At 43.4% G+C, this 23,886-nt stretch overlaps 1 protein-coding gene across 1 annotated transcript in view; it reads right to left on the minus strand.

Moving 5' to 3' along the window:
* Window positions 1-4,022: 4,022 nt before the first annotated feature.
* SAXO1 (stabilizer of axonemal microtubules 1) overlaps window positions 4,023-23,886 on the minus strand; it is a 94,797-nt gene continuing 74,933 nt past the window's right edge. The window contains exons 3-4 of the mRNA XM_019415407.2: window positions 16,796-16,998; window positions 4,023-5,183 (exon numbers count right to left, since the gene is read on the minus strand). Of these exons, the coding sequence (XP_019270952.2) occupies window positions 4,180-5,183; window positions 16,796-16,998 (1,207 nt within the window). The 3' untranslated portion in view covers window positions 4,023-4,179. The remainder of the gene's footprint in view (window positions 5,184-16,795; window positions 16,999-23,886) is intronic.

Genomic DNA, 23,886 nt, shown 5'->3' on the forward strand with positions numbered 1-23,886 from the left:
AGAAAATGCAACATTTGAATGCAGGTCCTTTAACCTGTACTTAGTGCTCTGTTTCTACCTTAACTGGGGGGGCAAAGTAGAGAGCAGGTTCCTGATCACCAAAAAAATGAGAGTGGTGTGCTGGGGTCATCATTCCTGTATGTGGCCCACTGTCCAGGGGACCAGGGGAATTACCTGCCCCGCTGACAAAGGCACCACCCCATGCATGACACAGGCAGGGAGACACCGTTGTGGAGAGTGGGGCCTCATCTGTTGGGATGCACCATATCCCAAACCAGAAGACCATGCCCAACCAGCCCAGGGATTCCACACCAGCAAATCTCACTAGCTGCAGCCCATCAGCCACACTCGGAGACTCTGCTTACTCGGATAAGATGGAATTTGCCATCTTTGGGCTTCAAAAGCCCTATCCCTGTTTTCTTCCCCAGAACCTCACCCCCAAGCGTACTGGATCCTGCGCTGGAGCAGGTTCCCTGCTTGGCCATAAAACTCTTCCCTCTGCGTTTGTTCTTTGGTCTCTAATAATTTTTCTTTTTTAATATGCATAAAGCCTTGAGATGCTGGGCTATGGTAGGTGATTAAGGACCCACTTCATTCTCACAGGGGGAAAATTATACAATAAAATTATACATTTGTACATATTTCTGAGTATTTGGCAGCTTCCATTACCAGGGTTTGTTGGACAATATCCTACCAGGTGTTAGAGAAGTGCGTACACACATGGACAGGTGTTTTAATAGAGGTGTTTCCAACAAACTCTTAAGTGGAAGCTGGATACACAGAACTGATGAAAAAGAGCAGGAGAGGGAAACTAAGTCCCCATCTGCTCAGCTCACCTTGTTTCCCTCCTCCTGACTCCAGTTACTTCCTAAAATGACATTTCCAGGGAGCACAGGTAGGAACCCCAACTCAGAACAACTAAAAACTAACTCAACTATATGGGGGAAAAAAGCAGTTATGGAATTATATGGAAACTATATACGGTGAAAAAATAAAACAAGCAGTTAGGCTTACCTTCGCACATGTAAACAATGACCGATAAAATCACGAGTAGATTCCATTAGGTACAACTCAGCAACCATCTTCATTATCCTCATCACCATCATCCTCATCTATGTTTAATGAGAGTTACCCATGAGCCAGGGCCAAGTGATTGACCTATATTCTATCATTCAACACACACAATGAAGCCATAGGGCCAGTAATGCTATTATTCACATTTTAACGAATTTGACCAAGGTCTCATAGCTAGCAGTGACAAGGGCCAAGAAGCAAACCCAGGTCTGCTGTGCTCTCTCCTTACATGTTGTTAGCCACTGGGTTCCACTAGTCTCCTAACAGCCACTTGTATCCTCCCTTACATAATTTCTGTGTTTTCTGAATATTTTACTGTATTAACCACTTTCATAATAAAGATATTTTGAGACCAAAATGGACAGACAGAAGAAAGCAGATTCCTTAATTCTGGTAGAAGTGGGCAAGGTAGAGATGCCCTAAGTGGCTCATCTAGCCTGAGGTCACCTGGAGGTAACCCCTAAATGTCACAAAGGAAGGACTCAGAGGAAATTCCTCACCACAAGAGGGCTAGCACTCTTCAACAGGCCAGGTCCATCCATCCTTCTTCAGCTTCTTTGTAGTCATCAGAAACATTAGAAAAGCTTATTGGTCTTGATATACAGAGCATGGTCCTATAACTAAGAGGAAAGGAAGAAGCAGGGAGTATGAGAGAACTAAAATTCCCAATCTACCAAAACAGACCATGTCTAAAATCGTTAAGTCAACAGACAACAATATATGTATATGATTTAAGAATATGAAGGAAAATATTAGCAGAGACATAAAATAATGTTACATTTTTCTCTGGGGAACCAATAATGGGGGAGGCCAAGAGGCTGGAGCATAAGAGATTGTTGCATTTTTATAAGCATTTAGCACCATTTGGCTTTCTAAGTCAACTGCCAATATTTTTGACTTGTAAAAAATGATGAAATAAAAATAGAACTCACCCTCCTTAGTGGTCTCCTTTAGCTTAATGCACTCCAGGAAGGAGCTCAGAGAGAATGTGGTTTGATGGTGTTTGTAGAACCACGTGATCTGGGACGTGGCAGATGGGAAGTACCTGTTGCCATGGGAAGAGCACTGGATCTTGAATCAGAATGCCTGGGTTCTAATCTTGATCTTGGTGCTCTAAACTCTGTGGCCTTGGGCAAGGTATATAAGCTCTCTGAGCCTTTCTACCCCATAAAGGCAGGTAGATATCCAGACCCCATATAACCAACAAGAGGATTAAATGATTTTTATCCCAATTCAGTGATACAAACCAAACTTCATAGTGAGGCTGCGAGGCATGGGACCTCAGAGGTCTGGGCCAGGCAACTAAGAGGCACAGAAAGACTGGACCCCAGATAAAAGATACAGGTTTCTTGCCCATGAACCAGGCACTGAGCCTAAAACCAAGTCTCTAGTTCAGATTTGAACTGAAGTCTCCTCTTCCACACACTGTTCCCAAGATTTCTAACACTATGGAATATATTTGGGGTTCTGTGGGCTCAAAAGGGAGGTAAGTGTCCCTGGTGTCAGCCTGCATCCCTCTGAGTGAGGTTTACCCAGAATCCATCTGACCCTGGCATAAATCCTCTTGGACAAAATCTTTGCTCAATTCTTTCCAATTCAAAAAAAGGGGACACCTGTGTGGCTCAGTTGGTTAAGTGTCCAACTCTTGGTTTCGGCTCAGGTCATGATCTCACAGTTTGTGGGTTCAAGCCCCATGTCAGGCTACACTCTGACAGTGCAGACCCTGCTTGGGATTCTCTCTCTCCCCCTCTCTCAGCCCCTCCCCCCACTTTCTCTCTCTCTCCCTCTCTCCCTTTCACTCAAAGTAAATAAATAAAAATAAACTTTAAAAACATCATAAAAGGGGCGCCTGGGTGGCGCAGTCGGTTAAGCGTCCGACTTCAGCCAGGTCACGATCTCGCGGTCCGTGGGTTCGAGCCCCGCGTCAGGCTCTGGGCTGATGGCTCGGAGCCTGGAGCCTGTTTCCGATTCTGTGTCTCCCTCTCTCTCTGCCCCTCCCCCGTTCATGCTCTGTCTCTCTCTGTCCCAAAAATAAATAAAAAACGTTGAAAAAAAAAATTTAAAAAAAAAAAAAAACATCATAAAATTACCTAGCCTTAGAATCAAGCCTTACACCCAAAAGAGAAAACTCCAGCCTTTTCTCCAAGACAGGGTCCAACTCATCACTATGTCAAGCTTCACAAGTCTGGTCACAGCTGTCATTTTTTAAAAAAAGTAGGTCCAGCCTTCCAAGAACCAGCCCAGCACAGAGCAATTGTTCCAGGCTCCAAGAACTTAGAAGAGCCCACAGTTTCTGCTCACAGCCCAGGGGGACGCCTGCCAACTACCTGGTTGAAAAGGGGCCCTTTTTCCCCCTCCACTCTCTGGAATCAGAGCCAGCACTGGTTTGGGGGTAAGAGAGACCTGGCACGTCCATGCTCCCCTGAGACTGCCACAGACTCTCTTTCTCCCCCACCCCCTCCATTTCCTGTGACTGAACAGCACTATTCAGACAGCACTACTCTTGGCTGGTATGTCAGGGTGTGAAAAGGTAGAAGGGATGTCCTGTAAAGCAGCCCTGGGCAGAGAGAACACAAAACTCCAGACTGGACACAAGGTACTCTCACTAGTACTGGGATGCGATGGGGGCTGGAGTCTGGAGTCTCCCCAAAGGTCTCAAGGAACACACGCTGTTCTCTGCAAAGACAGCCCGTGGGGTGAACACACAGACCTGCAGACCCATTCCCCCCCAAACCAAGTTTATTTTTTAGCACTTCATACTTGGCAAGGGTCAATTATGATAGCAATCCATGCAATGGTTAAATTAATAAAATACTTCTGGTTCAGAGAAAAACCCTTCAGACCAGCTCTGATTCCATCAGCACAAGGTAAGGGACCAAGGGGGCTAGGCAGCCAACGGAGGGTAAAGGGGAGTATTTAGCCAGTGATTAAATGGCATTTTCCTTGACTCAAGCGATTCTCATTTTATTCAAGTATCCTGGAAATGATGCTGAAGACTTTTTTTTTTTTTCCACTTTGGGGAATTCTTTTTTGGCCAACAAATAACTCTCAATCATCTGCTTTTAAAAGTATTGTGCAATTTCTAAGTAACAGTTTTTTTAAAAATCAGGCTGACACTGCCAACTCTCGCTGGTTGGGGTTTTCAGAATCACCTACAGAAAGACGGCTGCCCTGCTGAGAGCCTGTCCGGGAGACGGGCCTGTATATCTTGTGCCCCAAAGCATCCGTTTCCTCAAAAATGTAGCCAGGAGGCTCAGGGTATGAAGCCAGGCACCTGCCCATGTCCTTGGGAGTAAAGCTGATGGTGTATGTGGTCTGGCCCTCCACAGGGATATTTCCTCGGGAGCCAGCCCAAGGAGGCTTACAGCTTTTGGTAATGATGGGTGGGTGGGGCACATACTGAGCCCGCGTGGTAGTCAGACAGTCCAAGGGCTCAGTGGGAATGTTCAGCTGGGGAATGGGTTTGGCTGGCTCCATGCGTGTCCCCGGCCATTGCTTGTAGTCATCCTTGGTGGTAGTGGAGCTTTCAAAGCGGCCACCCTTCTTGACGGAGATCACCGGCCGGAAGGACTGAGCTGGGGCACCCTTAGGGTACGTGTAATGGGCCTGCACTGTTGTCAGAAGGTCCATCTTTTCTTCAGGAGGGACATAAGCAACAGGAGCTTTGGAGAACATCTGGGGCGTTGGCCAAGCTTGGTACTTGTCTCTAAACTCAGTGGTGTTAGAGAAAGGCGTTTCTAAACCACAGGACCTGGCTGGAGGTTTCAGACTCTTGGCTGGCTCTCCCATCAGGCCCCGGAAAGACTCTTTATGGGTGGTAAGGCTTTCAAAGGGGATTTCACAGGGACTGAACTTCGCTGCCTCATACGCAAAGCGTTTCTCCATCGGGTGGGCCACGTAGCTCATCTTGTAGTTAGTCAGATCCTCCAGGGGGATGTTACAGAGCTTGGGCATGGCCAGAGGCTTACAGCTCATGGTGCTCACTAGGCCCTTTACAGAATAATCATCCTGGTGTGTAGTTCTACTATCAAACCTGGTTGATGCTGGTTGGTAATGGTGTTCTGGACGAAGTAGCTCTCGTCTTGGTTGGTTCCAGGGTAAATAATCAGCTGAAAATAAAACAGAAGTGGTAATCACTTACAAATCAAGTCCATATAACCTGCATGTATTCTAAGGGGCTCCAAAGCCTTAAACCAGTCTCCAGTGAGATGGTCCTTGAGACAAAGGAAGAATAGGTTCCTACCACCACCTCAACCAAGGACTTAATATTTCAACTTTATGGTACTTGCAGTTACTGTTCAGAACAGATACATTTATAGGAGTCTCGTCATACCCCACAATGCCGCATGCAGGGATCTTAGAGGGTCCACCACTGTGGGAGGACCTAGTGATCTGATTCCCTCTGAGGAGTCCAACCACTGGCTTCTCCTGATCCAAGAATAGTTCTGTTCTTCTGTGGGGAAGTGCCATTTCTGAATCAGCACAGAGTGACTGGGAAGATATGCATGCTGTAGTGAGACAGGGGATTCACAACCCCCCACTGGTGGGCCACCAGCCAGACCAAACAGACCTCTCTTCCCATATTGTGACCATGATAGTATCCCTATAACCCACACATTTAATCCATATAAAGCAAATATGCTGCCCCAAGAGAATAGGGGCATTGTACTGGCTAGTGAGAGAATAGCAGCTGCCACCTGCATTGAGTTTATTATATGACAGTCAATGTTCTAAATACTTTCTACATGAACTCATTTAATCATCAGACAGGCCTAATCAGGTGGCTGCTTTCAATATTCCCATTTTAAAGATGCAGAAACAGAGGCACAGAGAACTTAGGGAAATTTGCCAAGGTCACTTGGCTAGAAGTAGAAAAGCATGAATGCAAATCCAGCTCCAGATTTCCTGGAGAAATTCCAGGAATTTCCTCCAGATTCCACTACCTGGTTCTGACAATCAAGGAACACTATGTACCAGCTAACTGTGCTCAGGAATTTCCATACATGACCTTGTTTCATCTTACAACCCTTTGTGATGGGTATAATTACCTCTATTTTACAGATTTCCTTTTTGTTTGTTGTTTCATATTTAAGTTTTAATTTTATTTTTTATTTTTTAAAGTTTACATCCAAATTAGTTAGCATATAGTGCAACAAGGATTTCAGGAGTCGATTCCTTAGTGCCCCTTACCCATTTAGCCCATCCCCCCTCCCACACCCCCTCCTGTAACCCTGTTTGTTCTCCATATTTATGAGTCTCTTCTGTTGTCCCCCTCCCTGTTTTTATATTATTTGTTTCCCTTCCCTTATGTTCATCTGTTCTGTGTCTTAAAGTCCTCATGTGAGTGAAGTCATATGATTTTTGTCTTTCTCTGACTGGCTAATTTCACTTAGCATAATACCCTCCAGTTCCATCCACATAGTTGCAAATGGCAAGATTTCATTCTTTTTGATTGCCAAGTAATACTCCATTGTATATCTATACCACCTCTTCTTTATCCATTCATCCACCGATGGACATTTGGGCTCTTTCCATACTTTGGCTATTGTCGATAGTGCATGGGGGTGCATGTGTCTCTTTGAAACAGCACACCTGTATCCCTTGGATAAATGCCTCGATTTATCTGGAGTCCAAGAGCAGGACTCAGAGAGGCTAAGGAATTTCTCTAAAACTCACGTGGCTAGGGAATTAAGAGTTGGAATTTAAACCACATAGTTGACTCCAAAGTCATGCTCTTCTGACAGCCTGTATTATAGTTAGGAGCACTGTGTATCTGGAGAGAATGAAGGTTCAAGAAAATACTAGTGGAAAATAATCAGAGAATATTTGCAGAAAGAGGAGAATTTCAGCATGTTTGAAGAATGAAAAGAATTGGCCACCTGTATCTACAGGATGTCTGTCTCAAGAGGAACCTTTGCTGGGGGGACTGGAATGGCCAAGATAACAAGAGGTCTGCACCCAAAGAAAACCTGCCCTAAGGATGGCCCCCATGCATCCTGAGGAGGTTTTGTCCTCAGACACCACAAGAGACTTTTCAAGTAACTTCCCCACACAGATCTAAGGGGCAGCTTTGAAATTAACAATGTAGGTGAGAAAAATAGGACAGCAAACTATGTCATTCAAACACTTTGACACTGCTTCCGTTCTTTTTGTAATACTGGGCTCACACCAAAGTCCTACATTGCCCCCATTGTGCCTATCAATTACCAGATCTAAAGTAACCAATATGAAATCCTAGTGGACCCTCTGAATCCACAGGGAATTCTCTTGTTTACAGCTTTACAAAGGATTAGTACAAAAGCAGCTTCTCAGGGGCCTTGGTTATATATAGCCAATACCCGTGGACTCCATAGGCACACTTTCTTTTAAAACACCTTTATTGAGATATAACCTGTATAACACAAAATACACCATCTTACATTTTTTAATTATTCAATAACTTTTACAGACCTGTACAACCATCACCAAAATCCAGTTATAGAACATTTATATCCCAAAAGTATCGATCAAGCCTATCTGCAATTAATCTTTATTCCCATTCCATCTGCTCTTGGTCTCTATAAATGCACACTTTCTATACATTTTATATAAATATAATTGCACAATATATAGCGTTTTGTACTGGGCTTTTTTCATGTAACATAATTGAGATTAATCCCTGTTGTAGCATGTATCAGTTCACTTTTTTTTTTTAATTTTTTTAACGTTTATTTATTATTGAGAGACAGAGACACGGAGCATGAGTGGAGGAGGGGCAGAGAGAGACAGAGACACAGAATCCAAAGCAGGCTCCAGGCTCTGAGGTGTCAGCACAGAGCCCAATGCGGGGCTCGAACTCGCAAACCACGAGATCATGACCTGAGCCGAAGTCGGACGCTCAACCAACTGAGCCACCCAGGTGCCCCCAATTCACTCCTTTTAACTGCTGAATAGTATACATTATATGGATACACCAAATTTTGCTTATCAAATATTGATGAATATTTGGGTTGTTTATACTTTTTGGCTATCAGGAAATTTTCTGCTATGAACATTCATGGTCAAGTCTTTGTGTGGATATATATTTCATTTCTCTTAGGTAGATAGGCAAATGGTGTAACCTATGTTATATGGTTTATCTATGTTTAACTTTTTAAGATAGCACAAACTTTTCCAAAGTGAATGTACCATTTTACATTCTCACCAGCAATTTCTCCACATCTTCACCAACACTTGTTGTTGTTGTTGTTGTTTAATCTTTATTTTTGAGAGAAACTGTGTGAGTGGGGGAGGAACAGAGAGAGGGTGACAATGCAAAGCAAGCTCCAGGCTCCGAGCTGTCAGCACAGAGCCCAACGTGGGGCTCAAACCCACAAACTGTAAGATCATGACTTGAGCCAAAGTCAGAAGCCTACCCGACTGAGCCACCCAGGTGCCTCTTGTTATTGTTTTTTAATTACAGACATTGTAGTAGGTGTTTAGTGGAATCCCATTACAGTTTAATTTAAATTTCCCCAGTAATGCATGATGGTAATAGAAATAAACACAGAGAGTTAAAAAGGAGCAGACACAAGAATATGTCCCAGATGAGAGAACAAGACAAAACCACAGAAAATGGGCTAAACAAAACAGAGGTAAGCAACATGCCAGATAGAGAGTTCAAAGTAGTGGTCATAAAGATACTCACTGGACCCTAGAGAAGAGTTTCCAGTGAAAACTTCAACAAAGAGACAGAAAATACTTTTAAAAGAACGAGTCAGGGGCACCTGAGTGGCTCAGTTGGTTAAGTGTCCAACTTTGGGTCGGGTCATGATCTCACAGTTCATGAGTTTGAGCTTCGCATTGGGCTCTCCATTCTCACCAAGGAGCCTGCTTCAGATCCTCTGTCTCCCTCTCTCTCTGCCCCTTCCCCTGCTCATTCTCTCTCAAAAATAAACATTAAAAAAAATTTTAAAGAGCCAGTAATAGTTGTGTTTATTAGAGCATTATTGACAATAGCCAAGGTATGGAAGCAATGCAAGTGTCGATTTATAGATGAATGAATAAAGAAGATGTGGTATATATACACAATAGAATATCACTTGGCCATGAAAAGGAATGAAATCTTGCCATGCAGGACAACATGGATGGACCTAGAGGATATTATGCTAAGTGAAATAAGTCAGACAAAAACCAATACCATATGATTTCACATGTATGTGGAATCTAAAAAAACAAAACAGGGGTGCCTGGATGGCTCAGTCAGTTAAGCATCTGACTTTAGCTCAGGTCATGATCTCACAGTTCATGGGTTTGAGCCCCATGTCAGGCTCTGTGCTGACACCTTGGAGCCTAGAGCCTCCTTCAGATTCTGTCTGTCTGTCTGTCTCTCTCTCTGCCCCTCCCCTGCTCACACTGTGTGTGTCTCAAAAATAAACGTTGAAAAAAATAATTTTTTTTTAATGAGCAACAACAACAAAAAACCCAGATTCTTAAATACAGAGAACTGTTGGCTGCCAAAGAGGGCCGTGAGGGTCATCTTACTGCCTTCAGTCCTCCATTGTTTCTGATGAGAACTTTGTTTTTATTGTCATTTCCCTGTATGCGATGGGTTTTGTTTTTGTTTTTGTTTTTCATTTTTGCTTCTTTTCAAATCTTTGGCTTTGGCTTTCAGCAGTTTGACTATTATGTGACTAAGTTTGGATCTCTGTTTATTCTATTTGGATTATGCTTCTTAGATATGTAGATTAATCTTTCTGCCTTTTTCTTCTTCTGGGGCTCCAATTGAGTCTGTTGGTACAGTTGATAGTATCCCACAAGTCTGAGTTTACTTTCCTCAGTTTTTCCCTGTTGTTCAGATTAGATAATATTTGTTTATTTATCCCCATTTCTTTCTTCTGCCAGCTCAAATCTGGTGTTAAGTCCCTGGAATTATTTTGTTGCTATTGTTCTTTCAACTCCAGTGTTTTCATTTGATTTTATGACTTCCCTTTATTGGTATTCTCTATCTGATGGGAAATTGTCATATTTTTATTTCTTTAAACATGGTTTACTGTTGTTCTTTGAACATATTTATAACAGGTACTTTGAAATATTGTCTGGTAGGTCTAATATCTGGGCCCCTTCAGGGTTAGTTTTTATTCACTGCTTCCCCCCCACCCCCCATTCATGGATTACATTCCCCTGTTTCTTTTTAGGCCTCATGATTTTTTGTTAAAACTCAACATTTTAGATAACATGCTATCCAGCAATTCTGGATTCTGACCCCACTGGAAGCTATTTTTGCTGTTTAGTAACTTGCCTGCAGTAATTCTACACAGTTTTATCTCCCTTTAAGTGTGTGATCACTGATGTTTTTGCTTAATTTCCTTTTTTAATTGTTTTTAAGCCAAGATTCCTACAAGTCACCCTGGGTTAGCATTATTTAGTAATCAACCAATGGCTGTCAAAAAATTATGCTTAAACACCTTAAGCCAGTATGGCTTTCACCCTTTGCTAATGACTATGTGTGTGGGTTAAGGGACAGAGTCAAAGATCAGACAATTTACAATTCTGCCTTGGCTTTCAGTTCCTTCTGGGATTTCTCATGTCTCCTCTGTACCTGAACCAGGCATCATAATCAGCCAGGGAAGGTGAGTAGATAACTAGGCCCTGTCTCTTTACCTTTCTTGAGCCTATATACTGCCTTACCCATATACAATCTTCTATACCACAAGGAGCTTTCTCATTCTCTGGATTTTCTTGTTAGATTTCTGGCTGGTCTGCTGGTCTGTTGCTCAACCCAACTAATTCTGCAACCCCACACTAGCTGCAAAAGTTGTATTCACTGATTTTTGTTGTTGTTGTTGCTGAGATCAGTATTGTTTTTACTGAAACCCCTGGGTACGTATTGTACTCCAAATCAAGTTAGCCCCAACTGACAGGAGAGCTGCTAGTTTTCACAGCACAGCCTACCCAGGCAGAACCACCACGCAGATCAAACATGGGGGCACAGGTCATGGAAGCTGCCCCAGGATGAAACACCACAAACTCCCACTTTTTGTAATGATGGTTTAGCAGTTATTCTTAAATAAATGCTTCTCAATTCATTGTATGCCTGTAGTTGATTTCCAGAGCCCTAAAATAGTTGATTTTTATTGTTTGGTCCAGTTATATTATTGCTTTTTGAGAAGAGGATTTACTAAGCTCCTCACTCCACCACTCCGGAAGTGCTGACACCCCCACCCCCAGGCACACTCTTAAGTTTATTTTAGGCCAATAATACTACCAACTATTTATTTTAAATTGGCCTCATTTTAATTGAAAATCTAATCTTTCTCCAAGAGCCATTAATGGCTCTATCAGCATCTTGAAAGCATTAGGGGGCCTTAGAGGGAACCATCTTGCTGAATATAAACCACATGTTTCCCCTTCAGACTTCAGGCCTCACTAAAATGGGGGCATCTACCTGTAGATGCCTACACACTGCCTCAAGGTACGTGGGGGTGGGTAGGACAGGGCTTTTCTGGCCCTCTTCTGTGATGGATGAAGTGTTAAGAAAACAGGTTCCAAGGCTGAAAGTTGCCTCATGTGATTTCTGATCCCCAACAATACAGTTGAAACCACATTATTATCCAACCTCCTAACTTCCTCCACCCAACATGTATTACAAAAAACCTCCATAGGACCTTGAAAACCTCAGAATTCCACATGACAAACTATTTACATGCCTGAAAAGCCATCAGTAAAGCCCTTCAGGGCCAGGGTGTCATGTGGGTAATTGGCAAGAATCTATTTAAAAGAGATTCCATTCAATAATGTGTCTTAAAAAAAAAAAAAAAAAAAAAAAAACTTACCTAAACGTAAAGCTAAGCATCAAGTAATTACACTTTCAATCTTTCCAATTGCACACTGTTTTGAAAATGTCAAAATTACAACCAAATGGTGCTGGAACATATTTAATGGCGGTTTGCTGGACCCCAGTAAAGGTGCTGGCCATAATAGAAGGAAAAAAAGTTTGCCTATTTTTCCTGTAGAACTACAGTAAGTGGAACATATAATATAGATGGCCCCCATTGAAATACACATAGTTAATGACCTTGGACTTTGGTTTCTCTTTTCCTTTGGAAGTAGAATCGATATGTGCCCATGAGACCATGAAGGTTGCTATGAGAAAGACTTACTGAAGCAGCAAATGGCTACAAGAGACAAACAAGCCATGGAAAGGTGACACACAAAGAGATAAGGCAAGGATATGGCCCCCTCACACAGGCATGAGGTTATGCAGGACTGGTCCAAGGGGAGAGTAAATGTCCTGGGTCTTCCCTGAGCTTCACTCCTGCTCTTAGCCAGGACCCACAGAGTAATAGGCTGGGTGGGGATTTGTGTAAATCTAATGCCAAACCGTGTCACCTGGGGCCCTTGTAAACAATGGTCCAGAACTGCTCATTCATTTTTTTTCTTCACTAAAAATGCCTTTGTTGTGCCATGCCCTGTGCTAAATGCTGAGAATACAGATGTCGGGTGGTCAACGCCCAGTTTTGGAAGCCACTATATCATAGGGGAGTAATACAACAAATAAACCACTTAAATTAGTTGAATATGGTAAGTATTATTCTAAAAATCTATTAAGACACATAAGTTGCAAACTGGCACCTATGGGTCAAATCTAACTACAAAAGCATTTCCTTTGGCTACATACTGAATTGCTTTTAAATCTGAATTTGAGGGGCGCCTGGGTGGCTCAGTCGGTTAAGCGTCCGACTTCGGCTCAGGTCATGATCTCACGGTCCATGAGTTCAAGCCCCGCATCAGGCTCAGCTGACAGCTCAGAGCCTGGAGCCTGTTTCAGATTCTGTGTCTCCCTCTCTCTCTGCCCCTCCCCTGTTCATGCTCTCTCTCTGTCTCAAAAATAAATAAACGTTAAAAAAATTTTAAAAAATAAAAATAAAAATAAATCTGAATTTCAGAGGAGAACTACCAACTTCAACCCCAAGTGCACACAGAGCCAGAACAAAACCCCTCCTTCATCTGAGTATGCCTAGTTCTGAGCAGTCCTGTTGATACCTAACTAGTATTTGCTCATTAATTCTGTGTAAGTAGGTAAGCAGTTAATAGGTGTCAGAATTTTCTTTACAGGGAAAAGAAAATAGGGTTTTCTCAATTTTATCAGTAGGGAAAAGTCAACCATGATTCAGTTTTAACAGTGGACTATTACTCTCTGGTTTGCAGAGGGCAATGTCAGATGTAACTATCTAGAGAAGGGGAGGAATATGGGACATTTATTTTTTTAATTTTTTTTAATGTTTATTTATTTTCGAGACAGAGAGAGACAGAGTGTGAATGGGGGAGGGGCAGAGAGAGAGGGAGACACAGAATCTGAAACAGGCTTCAGGCTCTGAGCTGTCAGCACAGAGCCCAATGCGGGGCTCGAACCCACGAACTGTGAGATCATGACCTGAGCCAAAGTCGGACGCTTAACCAACTGAGCCACCGAGGGGCCCCGGAATAAGGGACATTTAAACACAGGTACTAGGTTGGGTTTTTTCCGATGTGTTTGAGTGGTATTTTGTCAGGATGAATAGGGAGGATTTTTCTTTAAATAACTCCATCCTCGCCAACCTCTAGGGTAGGCAAAGACCACTTCTCACTCCCAGACCGCTCTCTACACCTGGGGCAAGGTGAGAAGGGGGAATTGAGCTGAGCAGGCAGTTGTACTGAAAAGCCTCTGACTCCACGAAGATTCATAAATCAAGGAGGCTCATAGGGAATATATGAAGGAAAGGAGTGTCTGTAGCTGGACGTACCCTATCAGAGTCCCTGCTCCCTGTCCCATCAGAGATAAGGGTTAACTCTAGTTTTGTGCCTCCTTTCTGTCTCTTCAGGGTCTATAGTACCCCCTTTCTTGCCTTCTGCAAAACCTGGATGAAAAGGGAGATGAATGAGTCCTGTAGATGTAAAAATGCCACTGCACCATGCACCTGGCTATAATAACTTCTTTGTAAAGCTTCTATGACAGTGCCTGCTTTATTGCGGGTAACTGGCAAAGAAAAAGACAGATCCCTGCCATCTTAGAGATTGCAGCCTGACCAAGGAGACAAATGTTAAGCAAAACGAATAGAATTACACACTGAATTACAAAACAGAGGTGCACCAGGCACTCTTAGAGCATCTAGCAGCATGTTTACGGTCTGGCATTGGGGAAAGTCTGGAAGGATTTCGAAGGGTGTGATGTTTCCACTGCTTATTGAAGGATGAGTGCTAGATAGGGGAAGGGAGGAGGCCTTTATAAAGAGGCAGTAGCATGTGAAACATGCCCTGAGATAGAAAAGAAATGCAGGGAAGAAACTGAAAGAAGGTCCTTACGGCCAGAGTAAATGGCACTGGGAGGAGACGCCAAAATCTACAAGGTACTACAAGAGGAGTTGGTAAAGGTTTGGGACTTTATCCTAAGGACCATGGTAACTATTTGAGGAATTTTAAGTGGAGAGGGGGTCAGATCACATTGCCATTTTTTTCTCTATTTTTTTAAGTTTCTTTCTTTCTTTTGGGAGAGACACAGACAGAGCAAGTGGGGGAGGGGCAGAGAGAGAATCCCAAGCAGGCTCCAAGCTGCCTACTGCTGAGCCCGACACAGGGTTCGAACTCACAAACCATAAAATCATGACCTGAGCCAAAACGAAGTCAGTTGCTTAACTGACTGAGCCACCCAGGAGCCCTTCATATTGCCATTTTACTTATTTGTTTATTGAGAGAAAGAGAAAGCATGAGTGAGGAAGGGGCAGAGAAAGAGAGGGACAGAGGATCAGGAGTGGGCTCCGTGCTGACAGCAGTGAGCTTGATGCAGGGCTCAAACTCACTAACCATGAGATCATGACCTGAGCCGAAGTCAGACGCTCAACCGGCTAAGTCACCCAGGCACCCTTCACATTGCCATTTTTAAAAGATCTCCCCGGTTCCTTTCTGTGGAAAATGGATACAAGTGGATAAGATTGGAGACATGCTAGGTATATAAGCCTAGATGTAGATGTGGAACAGGCAGGATTAGGGCTTTGCTGGCAGGAAGCAACAAAAGGACAATAGAGAGAGGCATAAAAGATGGGCTTGCAGTGATATACCACAGAATAGGCTACAGGGGGTACAGACACAGGAGGGGCTGATGGGGAGAAGGGAGACTGAGGCACAAGTGGACAGGGGATCCCAATGAGGCCAAAAACTGTCTTGGTGGGAGTAGTTAAGAAAGCAAGCTGGGAGCACTGGATGATGAAGTGCATAAAGGAGGAGCCATTTCAGGGTATGAAAATGTCCAAAATGTAGCTTGGCAGAAGGTGACAACAAAAGAGTGGAAGAAAGAGAACAATACGAAAGATGAGGTGGCAAAATGTCAAGAGTCCAGGTTCTTCCAAGAAGCAGAGAAGCTCGGCCACGTGTGGTGCCTTTGGAAAGATAGATTTAGAGCCGCTGGAAGGGCTTCAGGAGGATTCCTACATTGCCTCAAGCCTCTCCACCTCCCCTTGTCTAAGTGTTTGGCTTGGCTAAATAAACGCAACTATTATCCCAGTCACTCAGGGATCCACAAACATGTTACATGAAGGGTTAAACACATATTCCTAGGGCAACCATGTGACCATGTGCATCATAAGCAGAAGAGTTAGGGATTACCAACTGACCTCGGTTCCTGTGGTCTCAGCCTGTGGCTTGTGCTCCATAGAGTGACCACCACACTCCTTTCACTGTACCTACCGTCCATATCCTGTCTCTCCTACAGGACTATTAAGTTAAGGCAGATTCTACTTCCTTCACAGACCCTAATACCATGTCTGGGATGTAACAGATGCTCAATAAAGAGTGAATCAATCCCACATATATGAAGTACAAAACCGGCAAAACTAATTTATGGTTTTAAAAGTCAGAATAATGCTTCTATCCTACATGGGATCAATGTTGTATTTCTTGAGCCGGGTGCTGTTAACAGGGATGTGTTCACTCAAAATTCATTGGTCTGGGGTTACCTAGGTAGCTCAGTCGATTGAGCATCTGACTCTGGATTTCGGCTCAGTCATGATCCAAGGGTCATTGGATCGAGCCCCACATCAGGCTCCTCACTAAGTGTGGAGGCTTCTTAAGATTCTCTTTTTTCCCTCTGCCCCTCTCCCTCACTCACGCTCTCTCTCTCAAATAATTTAATTAAAAAAAATTCATTGGTCTGTATAAGATTTGTACATTTTTCTGTGTGTACGTTATGTTTCCATAATTTTTTAAATGGATGAATGAATCACTCAATCAACGATGGAACCTAACTTAGCTTAAATTTGAAACGCTTTCCCAGCATAGACTTCCAACAGCAAGCTAAGGCAGGGGTTGGTACATCTTTTCTATAAAAGACCAGATATTAAGGTCTTAGGCTTCACAGGCCATACAGTCTCCATCACAAGTACTCAAATTCACTGCTATAGCATAAAAGTAGCCACGGATAATGTGTAAAAAAATGAACACAGCTGTGTTCCAACAAAATGTACTTAGGAATGCCAAAGCTTGAATTTCATATAATTTTCACATTTCCTAAAATAATAGTCTTTTCATTTTTTTTTTTAATCATTCGAAAATTTAAAAACCATTCTTAGCTCTCCAGCTCTACAAAAACAGGCTATGGACCAGATTTGGCCTGCAAGACATAGTTCAACCGACCCCTGCACCAAGGGGGTGTGCCTGTAAAACACATTCCCTGGCCTGCAAACAGGCTCAGCCTATCCCTCCCCAACCTGCCGCTCAAGCACCCTCTCACCTTTGTAAGTAGGCAGACACTCCATCTTGTCACCACATGGATATTTACTGTCCCGAGGCTTGATGGGGTCCATTCGACAGACAGGGTATGGGTTGTAATCTTGTTTATATGTTGTGAGCAAATCCATGTTCTCTTCACTTGGGACGAACTGGTCGGGCTGGTAGACCTTCACTGGTAACACTTTGTGAGGCCCAAAATCTCTCCTAAAAGGAAAGTAAGCACATGCCATTGACCCAGAAGAAGACTCACAAGGGTCTCAATTTAACCCAATTCTACAAACGTTTCCTGAGAAGTCATCTTCTACTCTATACCCCAACTGTTCTTCCTCTTCTGTTTCCTACTTTCACAAGAGACACTACCATTCTCTTCTCACCCAAGTCAGACAACTGAATGCCATCCTGGACCCACCCCATCATGGCACTGGATAATCACTCACCAAGTGCAGCCTCCCTCCACCTCGTCAGTTTGTCTTTCCCCCTTAGTTTAGACCAAGTGAGGCATTTCTCACTTGGATCATGTGACAATTTACCACCTGGACTTCCTACTGCATTCCCGCCAATTATATGTCAATCCCCGTAGTGTGGCCAGAATAAACTCCCTGAAATGAGATCACAAAAATGGGATCGTTTTACTCCCCTGCTGAAAAATCTTCCAGATAAAGCCAGACTTTCTAGCATGGAATATAAGCATTCCTGGACCTGCCCCTGCCTTCCGCGGCAACCTCATCTCCTACCTCCACCCCGATCCACACTCTACTCCAACCACACTGAACCACTCTGAAGGCCTCTCTTCTGTGCCTCCTCTCTCCACTGGGGAAATAACTTTTCTTTTGCAGGTACCACCACCTCCCCATCTGTGCTCCCAATAGCTTCTCCCACTGATATTGATCTCCTTCCTCTACTTGATCTTATAGAAAACCTAGAGGGCAGAAAAGTACAATAAATGGAGACACAGAGTCTTTCATTTCTCAGCTCTCTGGCATCAGTGTTCCCATTCTTTCAGGGAGTATGAAAACAATAGGACAGAAAAAGTATGATGGTCTTCAACTCCACAGGAAACACTCTTTTCCCAGAACATCCCACAGCTCTAAAATTGCCAAGATGCTAACTGTACCATCATCAGGAATGATCCTGGCAAAACCAGGGCTCAGCTTGAGTTTGCACTGTCTGGTAGGGCAGTCTTGACTCCCCACTGCTCAGTACAAACTCTTTTAAGCAAACATTTCCCCCCACCCCCCCCAAAGGGCTTCTGATTTACACAACAGCCTGTTTTTGCTTGGAACCCATTTATCCAAGTGGACAAGTGGAAGGGAGATTTTTCCCTGACGGTGCTTGCCAAAACAACCTCGCCAAGGGAAGGGGGAGGTTTCCGGACAGGAAAACATCAGGCCCAAACACCAATAAAACCTACTTCCCGGCCAAAATCTGGAGCAGCATTACTGAGCCATGCTTGACTAACAAAGGTAACACGCTCCACTGTAACCTGTCTTGCATGAATTATACACATGGTTGTGAATAAACCCAAACTGGGGCCTGGAAGGGGCTTGGTGGGATGGGAGGAGGGAATTAGGAAGCAGGAGAATTCATCTCTCTAGGGCTCTAAGGGGGAAATGGGAGATGCTTCAGTTGAACTCCCAGTAACTCCCTCTGAGTAGATTTAAAAATATATCTCAGCAGCAGTTATAGGGTCTTCAGCCTGGGCTCCCTTCCCAAGGGCCGCATGTTGGCAAACAGCAAGAGGAAGCTGAGTGACCCGACGCATCTGGAAGCTGACTCTGTAAATTGGGGCTTATGGAGGGAACAGGCTAAACAAGAATCCAAGGGTCAGTTCCTCATTTCTACTCTTTTTAGTGTACAAGTGCCTCATGCTGGTGTCTGTTTAATACTAAACCAACTGCAGCAGGGAACGAGGACTGGCAGCCCCAGGCCACAGAGCCACAAAATGACTTTCATCAGAAAGTGTGCTCCCAACAGGAGGTGAGCACTCCTCACCCCCAAAAGGGGTAGAGGCAGCCTGAGACCACACATCCCCACATAAACCCATGTTCACTGACGGCAGCCCAAGGGTTCAGCCCTCTTCATTTCCAAGAAGGAGTATCAGGCGAGATCCAGGGCAAGCAAGGAGGAACAGAGCTGAATGCCCAAGCTGCCCCATGGAGCACCCCCAACCCCAAAGCAGCCAGGAGTGCTTTCCAGTCACAGGCCTGCCATGCTCTGGGACCCTTCACGCAGAGACATCCTCTTCCGCCATTATTCCTAGCGAGGGAACCAACCTTCCCCTCAGAGAGGTTGTGAGAACCTTTCTTCAAGGGCTGCCAAACTCAAGGACAATGAAAATATGCTTAATGCCTTTAATTGCTGCTGTTTCCACAGGAAAAGAGCAGATAAATACCAACCAAACTCACCAGCTCATGGGTCATCCTGAAGTTGGTTACTCAAAGATAAGAGCTGATACAGTAAAATCCTTGCTCAGCATGTTTAAGGAATGAAACTGTTAACTGAATCTCCTTCTCTGGTACAAAATTCAAGTTTCTTTGTGAAAGTACACCTATGGTTCTATTTCCTGATCAGCTATAACAAAGCAAACGATCTTTGCAGGAGTTGGGGGCAGGGGGTGATCTACTTCTGAAGAGTGGTAAAGTTTTAAGTTTAAAGTGTAACTCATTTATATCCAACGCAAAAATATTTACTGTGGTTAAGAGTGAATTTGATCAGAATATATGTGTTCCCTCATTATGTTTTTATGTTGAGAACATTCATTGAAATCTACTATTAACCACAACATAACTGCATGTCCCCAATCTCACATAATCTTACAATCTTTAAGGTCATGTAAGAGAAAAGTATTTTATTCTTCCCAGAAATTGCTCATATTTACTAGCTTTTTTCTTTTTAAGAACACTCCCCCCTTTCTTCCTGTGTTACATTCCCTACCTAGTCCCTGTACCCCTTATGACTATGAACCAAGAAAAAAATTGGTCAAAGATGTTAAGTCTCTTTTAGGTGCACAGCCATAAAAGTTATATAGTATGGAAAGCCAAGAGTTAAACCTCCAAGTTAAGCAAAGGTTAAAGTGGCCCTGCTGGGAAAGTCATAACAACTTGACCTCCAATCCTCAGGCAAAGCTAAAGAAAGATTTTTGACCAGAGTCTGACAAAATGAAAGAAGAAATAACGTAACAACCAACTAGGAACCAAGCCTGGAAGTGGGAAATGAAGATTTTCACTGTGATAAAGAGGCCATGTAATACTTTTTTTAACCACTGATGTTTATCTCCAAAAACTTCAGTACTTGTTAGTGTGTCCAATTAATCAATATATTAAATGGAATCCATTTTAAAAAGATTTGCTCCTCTTGCCCAAAGCCAATCCCTTCATCCTTATCCTAAATCCCCTCCCTCTTCCTCAGGAACCTGTTAAGTCGGCTTCACACCCAGCATGGGGCCCAACATGAGGCTTGAACTCACAACCCTGAGATCAAGACCTGAGCTGAGATCAAGAGTCAGACACTTAACTGACTGAGCCGCCAGGAACCTGTCTATATGCTCATCTGTGTTTTAACCTTTTCCTTTGTCCTGGCTTCTTTTCTCAGTAGTTGATCATTCTTCTGTTTTTCCTAACTTAAAAGGAAAAAACTAAAGTGACACAGCAACCCTCAATGGAGTCCACTCCCCTCCCCTCTTTCTTCCAGAAAGTGTTGTCTACACACAGACTTGCCTTCCTCACCTCCCACCCACACTCCCATCTAATCTAGTTCTGCTAACCCTTCCCTCTAGCCCAGGCCAGGTTTCCAAATCCAGTCACTGCTCTTTAGGTCATTATCATCCTGAACCATCCTAACAGCATCTATGCTTTCACTCGTCTTTTTAACACTCTCCCTTGACCTCTGTGATTCTCCTCATGATTTGTCCTCTCTCTCAATCCCCTCCTCTACAGGGTTTGGTTCTTTGTCAGTTGATTTTATTTCATACCTTCCACATGGAATTCAAACATTTCCCAAGGTTAAAAGCAACCCTCTAAGGAAACCATTATGTCATCACAGGCAGGCTGAGAGCCCAGCCCAGCACACTGAGAAAGATCCTACGGCTGATTCACAGGGCTTGATTCATGCCCCTGATCCTGATAAGGACACACTGAGCCCTCCTTGTCTGTGCTGTGACAGACAGGATTCTAAAAACCTGCCTCCAGGATTCAAGTTACACAGTTTCTGTCTCCTGCCCTACTCTCTCAACTCCTCAATGCCCACTAGAGCTGAAGCTAACATCTGTCACCAGTTCACATCATCTCTGCACAAAAATATGAAAAACAACTACCTATGAGCACTAAAGAGCACAAGATAGGCAGATTCTGGAGCAAAGCCCACAGGTAGAAGAAGGGACTAGTACTGCACGAGCCTCTGTGTAAGTTTCCATTTTCTAGCGGGTTTCTTGTTTTGGTTTCCCAGAGTTTGCAGTCTGAAAGCAGGCCTCAATCTGTGCCGTGCCAAGCCAAGCAGCCATAATGTGAACAGAAAACTTCGCATCTTTGACTGAAAAACCAGAGGACCAAGTTTGAGGCAACCACAGGTGCTGGAAAGTAAGGAAAAATTCCTGGAAAGGAGAAAACCCAAGACAGGAAGCTCTAGCTTCTGTACATAAACTGGACCCAGGTCTCCTGCTGACCTAACATGTATGAGGCAGACTTCAAGCAACCATGCCAAAGAACTGAACTGATGAACTGACATTGGAGCTGTCACCCAAGACACAGAGTTGCATTTTGAATCGAATCAAATTACCTCCTATCTGCCTTAAAAAAAAATAGGAATATTAATAAAATAAGTTCTTTGGAGGAATGTAAAAAAAAAAAAAATCCAGAGTGTTTACAATGTAACTTTAACAATGTACAGGATCAATCCAAAACTCGTTGACATACATACAGGAAAAATGTGACCCATTTCCAGGGGGAAAAAAAGAGAATCACGAAAACCAACTTCAAGCAGACCCAGATGTTAGAATTAGCAAACAAAGATTTTAAAGCAGCTATTCTAACTATGCTAAATTATAAAAGCCAAAATAAGGTCATAATAAATTAAAAGGTAGGAAATTCTTAAGAGAAATAGAAACTATCTAAAGTTAATGAAATGCAACTTCTAAAACTGAAATATACAACATCTGTAATAAGACAGTCGCTGGATGGGCTTAATATCAGAATAAAGCTAGAGAAAAGACTCCATGAACTTGAAGACAGATGAATAGAAACTATCCAATTTGAAAAACAGAGAAAAAAAGATTGGCAGAAAGAAATGAACAGAACTTCAGAGACAGAAAAAGTACTTGAGGAAATAATGGTCAAAATGTTTCCAAATCTAATCAAAGATACACAACATCAAAGGCTCTGAAATTGCCCAGGCAAGTCTAGTGCTGAGCCCTATTTCTGCATTTCTTCATTAATTCTTGGGCCCAAACTACAGGGGCTGTAAGTATATCCGCAGGGGTATAAGAAAAGTACGTATTTGAACAGAGAACGTGTAACATCCAATGAGTAGGGAAAGACTTAGGATCACTACCATCTTTCCTGCTTTCTTCCTGGCATTTAGAGAGGACTCCAAATGCTTTTCTCTTTTAGCCCTTTCCCCTAACTCTACTCAGTTTAACCAAGAGTCTTGTCAATAAATGAAGAAATCCACACTGCCAGCTCCCTGCCCTCTGACCTTAAGCCAAACCCATCAAGTCAGAACCCCATTCCATCTTCTTTCCTATGCCTCCCGTTCACTCTCCCCATGGTTCCACTCCCCTTAGAATAAAGATGTAATACCATCTTGAAGACTTACTTCTTTCTTCTCAGGTTATCCACTCGGCCATCTTTAGGGATCTGCCTTAGCTAACACAATAATGTCCCAAAATGGGGCCCAAGTGTTTTACATGGTGACATGCCTAAAGGGAAATGAGGCTTGAAGTGCAAACCTCTTATTCATAAATTGATCTCCACTCTATCCGAGCTAAAGGCAGATCCTATAGAAGAGAATCACTAAGGGCTGCAAGAAACTGCTTCATATTAAGAAGGGCTGAAAATCATGAGCATTCCTCTTATGGCACCTGCTGTAAATCCCTAAGATTTACAGTCAGTAAGCGTTGTGTGCAGCTGTAATCATGCCTCATGCTGGGATGATAACCTTTCCAGAAACCAGGTGTTTTTTGTGTCTGGGCTTAATCATCAAACCCAGCCAACCCTTGAGCCACATGACTTTTTTCATTCAGCAGGTGGCAGCCCCATGTCCAATCTCAGACACTAAGTTGGGTCAGACTTTATATAGAGAAGTGGGTGGAAGTTCAGGTAATAAGAGTTCTAAGGGCAGAGAAGTGACAGTCCATGCAGATATAGCAGGGTGCAAACGCAGGGCTGACCCATCCCTTCTCCCAGAAGCCTCTGGCAGAGCATCCAGATTACTCCTCTGCATTTCCTCATATGGAATAGCTCTGCTGTATATATAAGTATACTGACCAGAGCCACTGCTAAGTTTATATAGTTCGGAAAACACGATTGGTCAAAATCTTGATTTTTGATAATTTATCTTATTAAAAGCTCATTAGAACTTTAAAAAAATGCACCCTTATAGGGACATAGTCTTACTCTCATTCTCTGAAAACTACTGCCCAGCATGGCAGGCAGAGGGCTGTGAGATATGAAGTTGAGGTACGGGCAAGGGAAGAAATGCTCTCTGCTGATTTTCCCCCTTGGTTCTCTCTCTGGGGAAGAAAATAAAGGGGAGGAGAGAAGCATTTCTGCCCTTTTTCCTTCCCAAGGGTAACCTTGATCCTGCTACCTTTTCTTTTTAAGGCCCTTATGGTCATTAACAACTTGTTTTGGAAATTCTTTCAGTATCTGCAGTCCTCCATTTTGGTCACATTTTGACATGAATGATACTATTACTCTCAATCTGGCAGAGACAGAGAGACCTTCTGGGTGACATGTTTATGGCTTTAGGTGACATGCAGCAAGGAAATCTTAGGACAGGTCAGAGGGGAAGTTTTTGCTGTAGCAAAGCACCGTCAGGGAGAAGGAAGGCATGTGGGCTCCATCTGGGGACCTCACTGCTAGGTGATGGGGCAGGACT

Source organism: Panthera pardus, unplaced genomic scaffold (assembly GCF_024362965.1).
Source record: "Panthera pardus isolate Hobbes unplaced genomic scaffold, ASM2436296v1 HiC_scaffold_20, whole genome shotgun sequence".
In the NCBI taxonomy this organism is placed as follows: domain Eukaryota; kingdom Metazoa; phylum Chordata; class Mammalia; order Carnivora; family Felidae; genus Panthera; species Panthera pardus.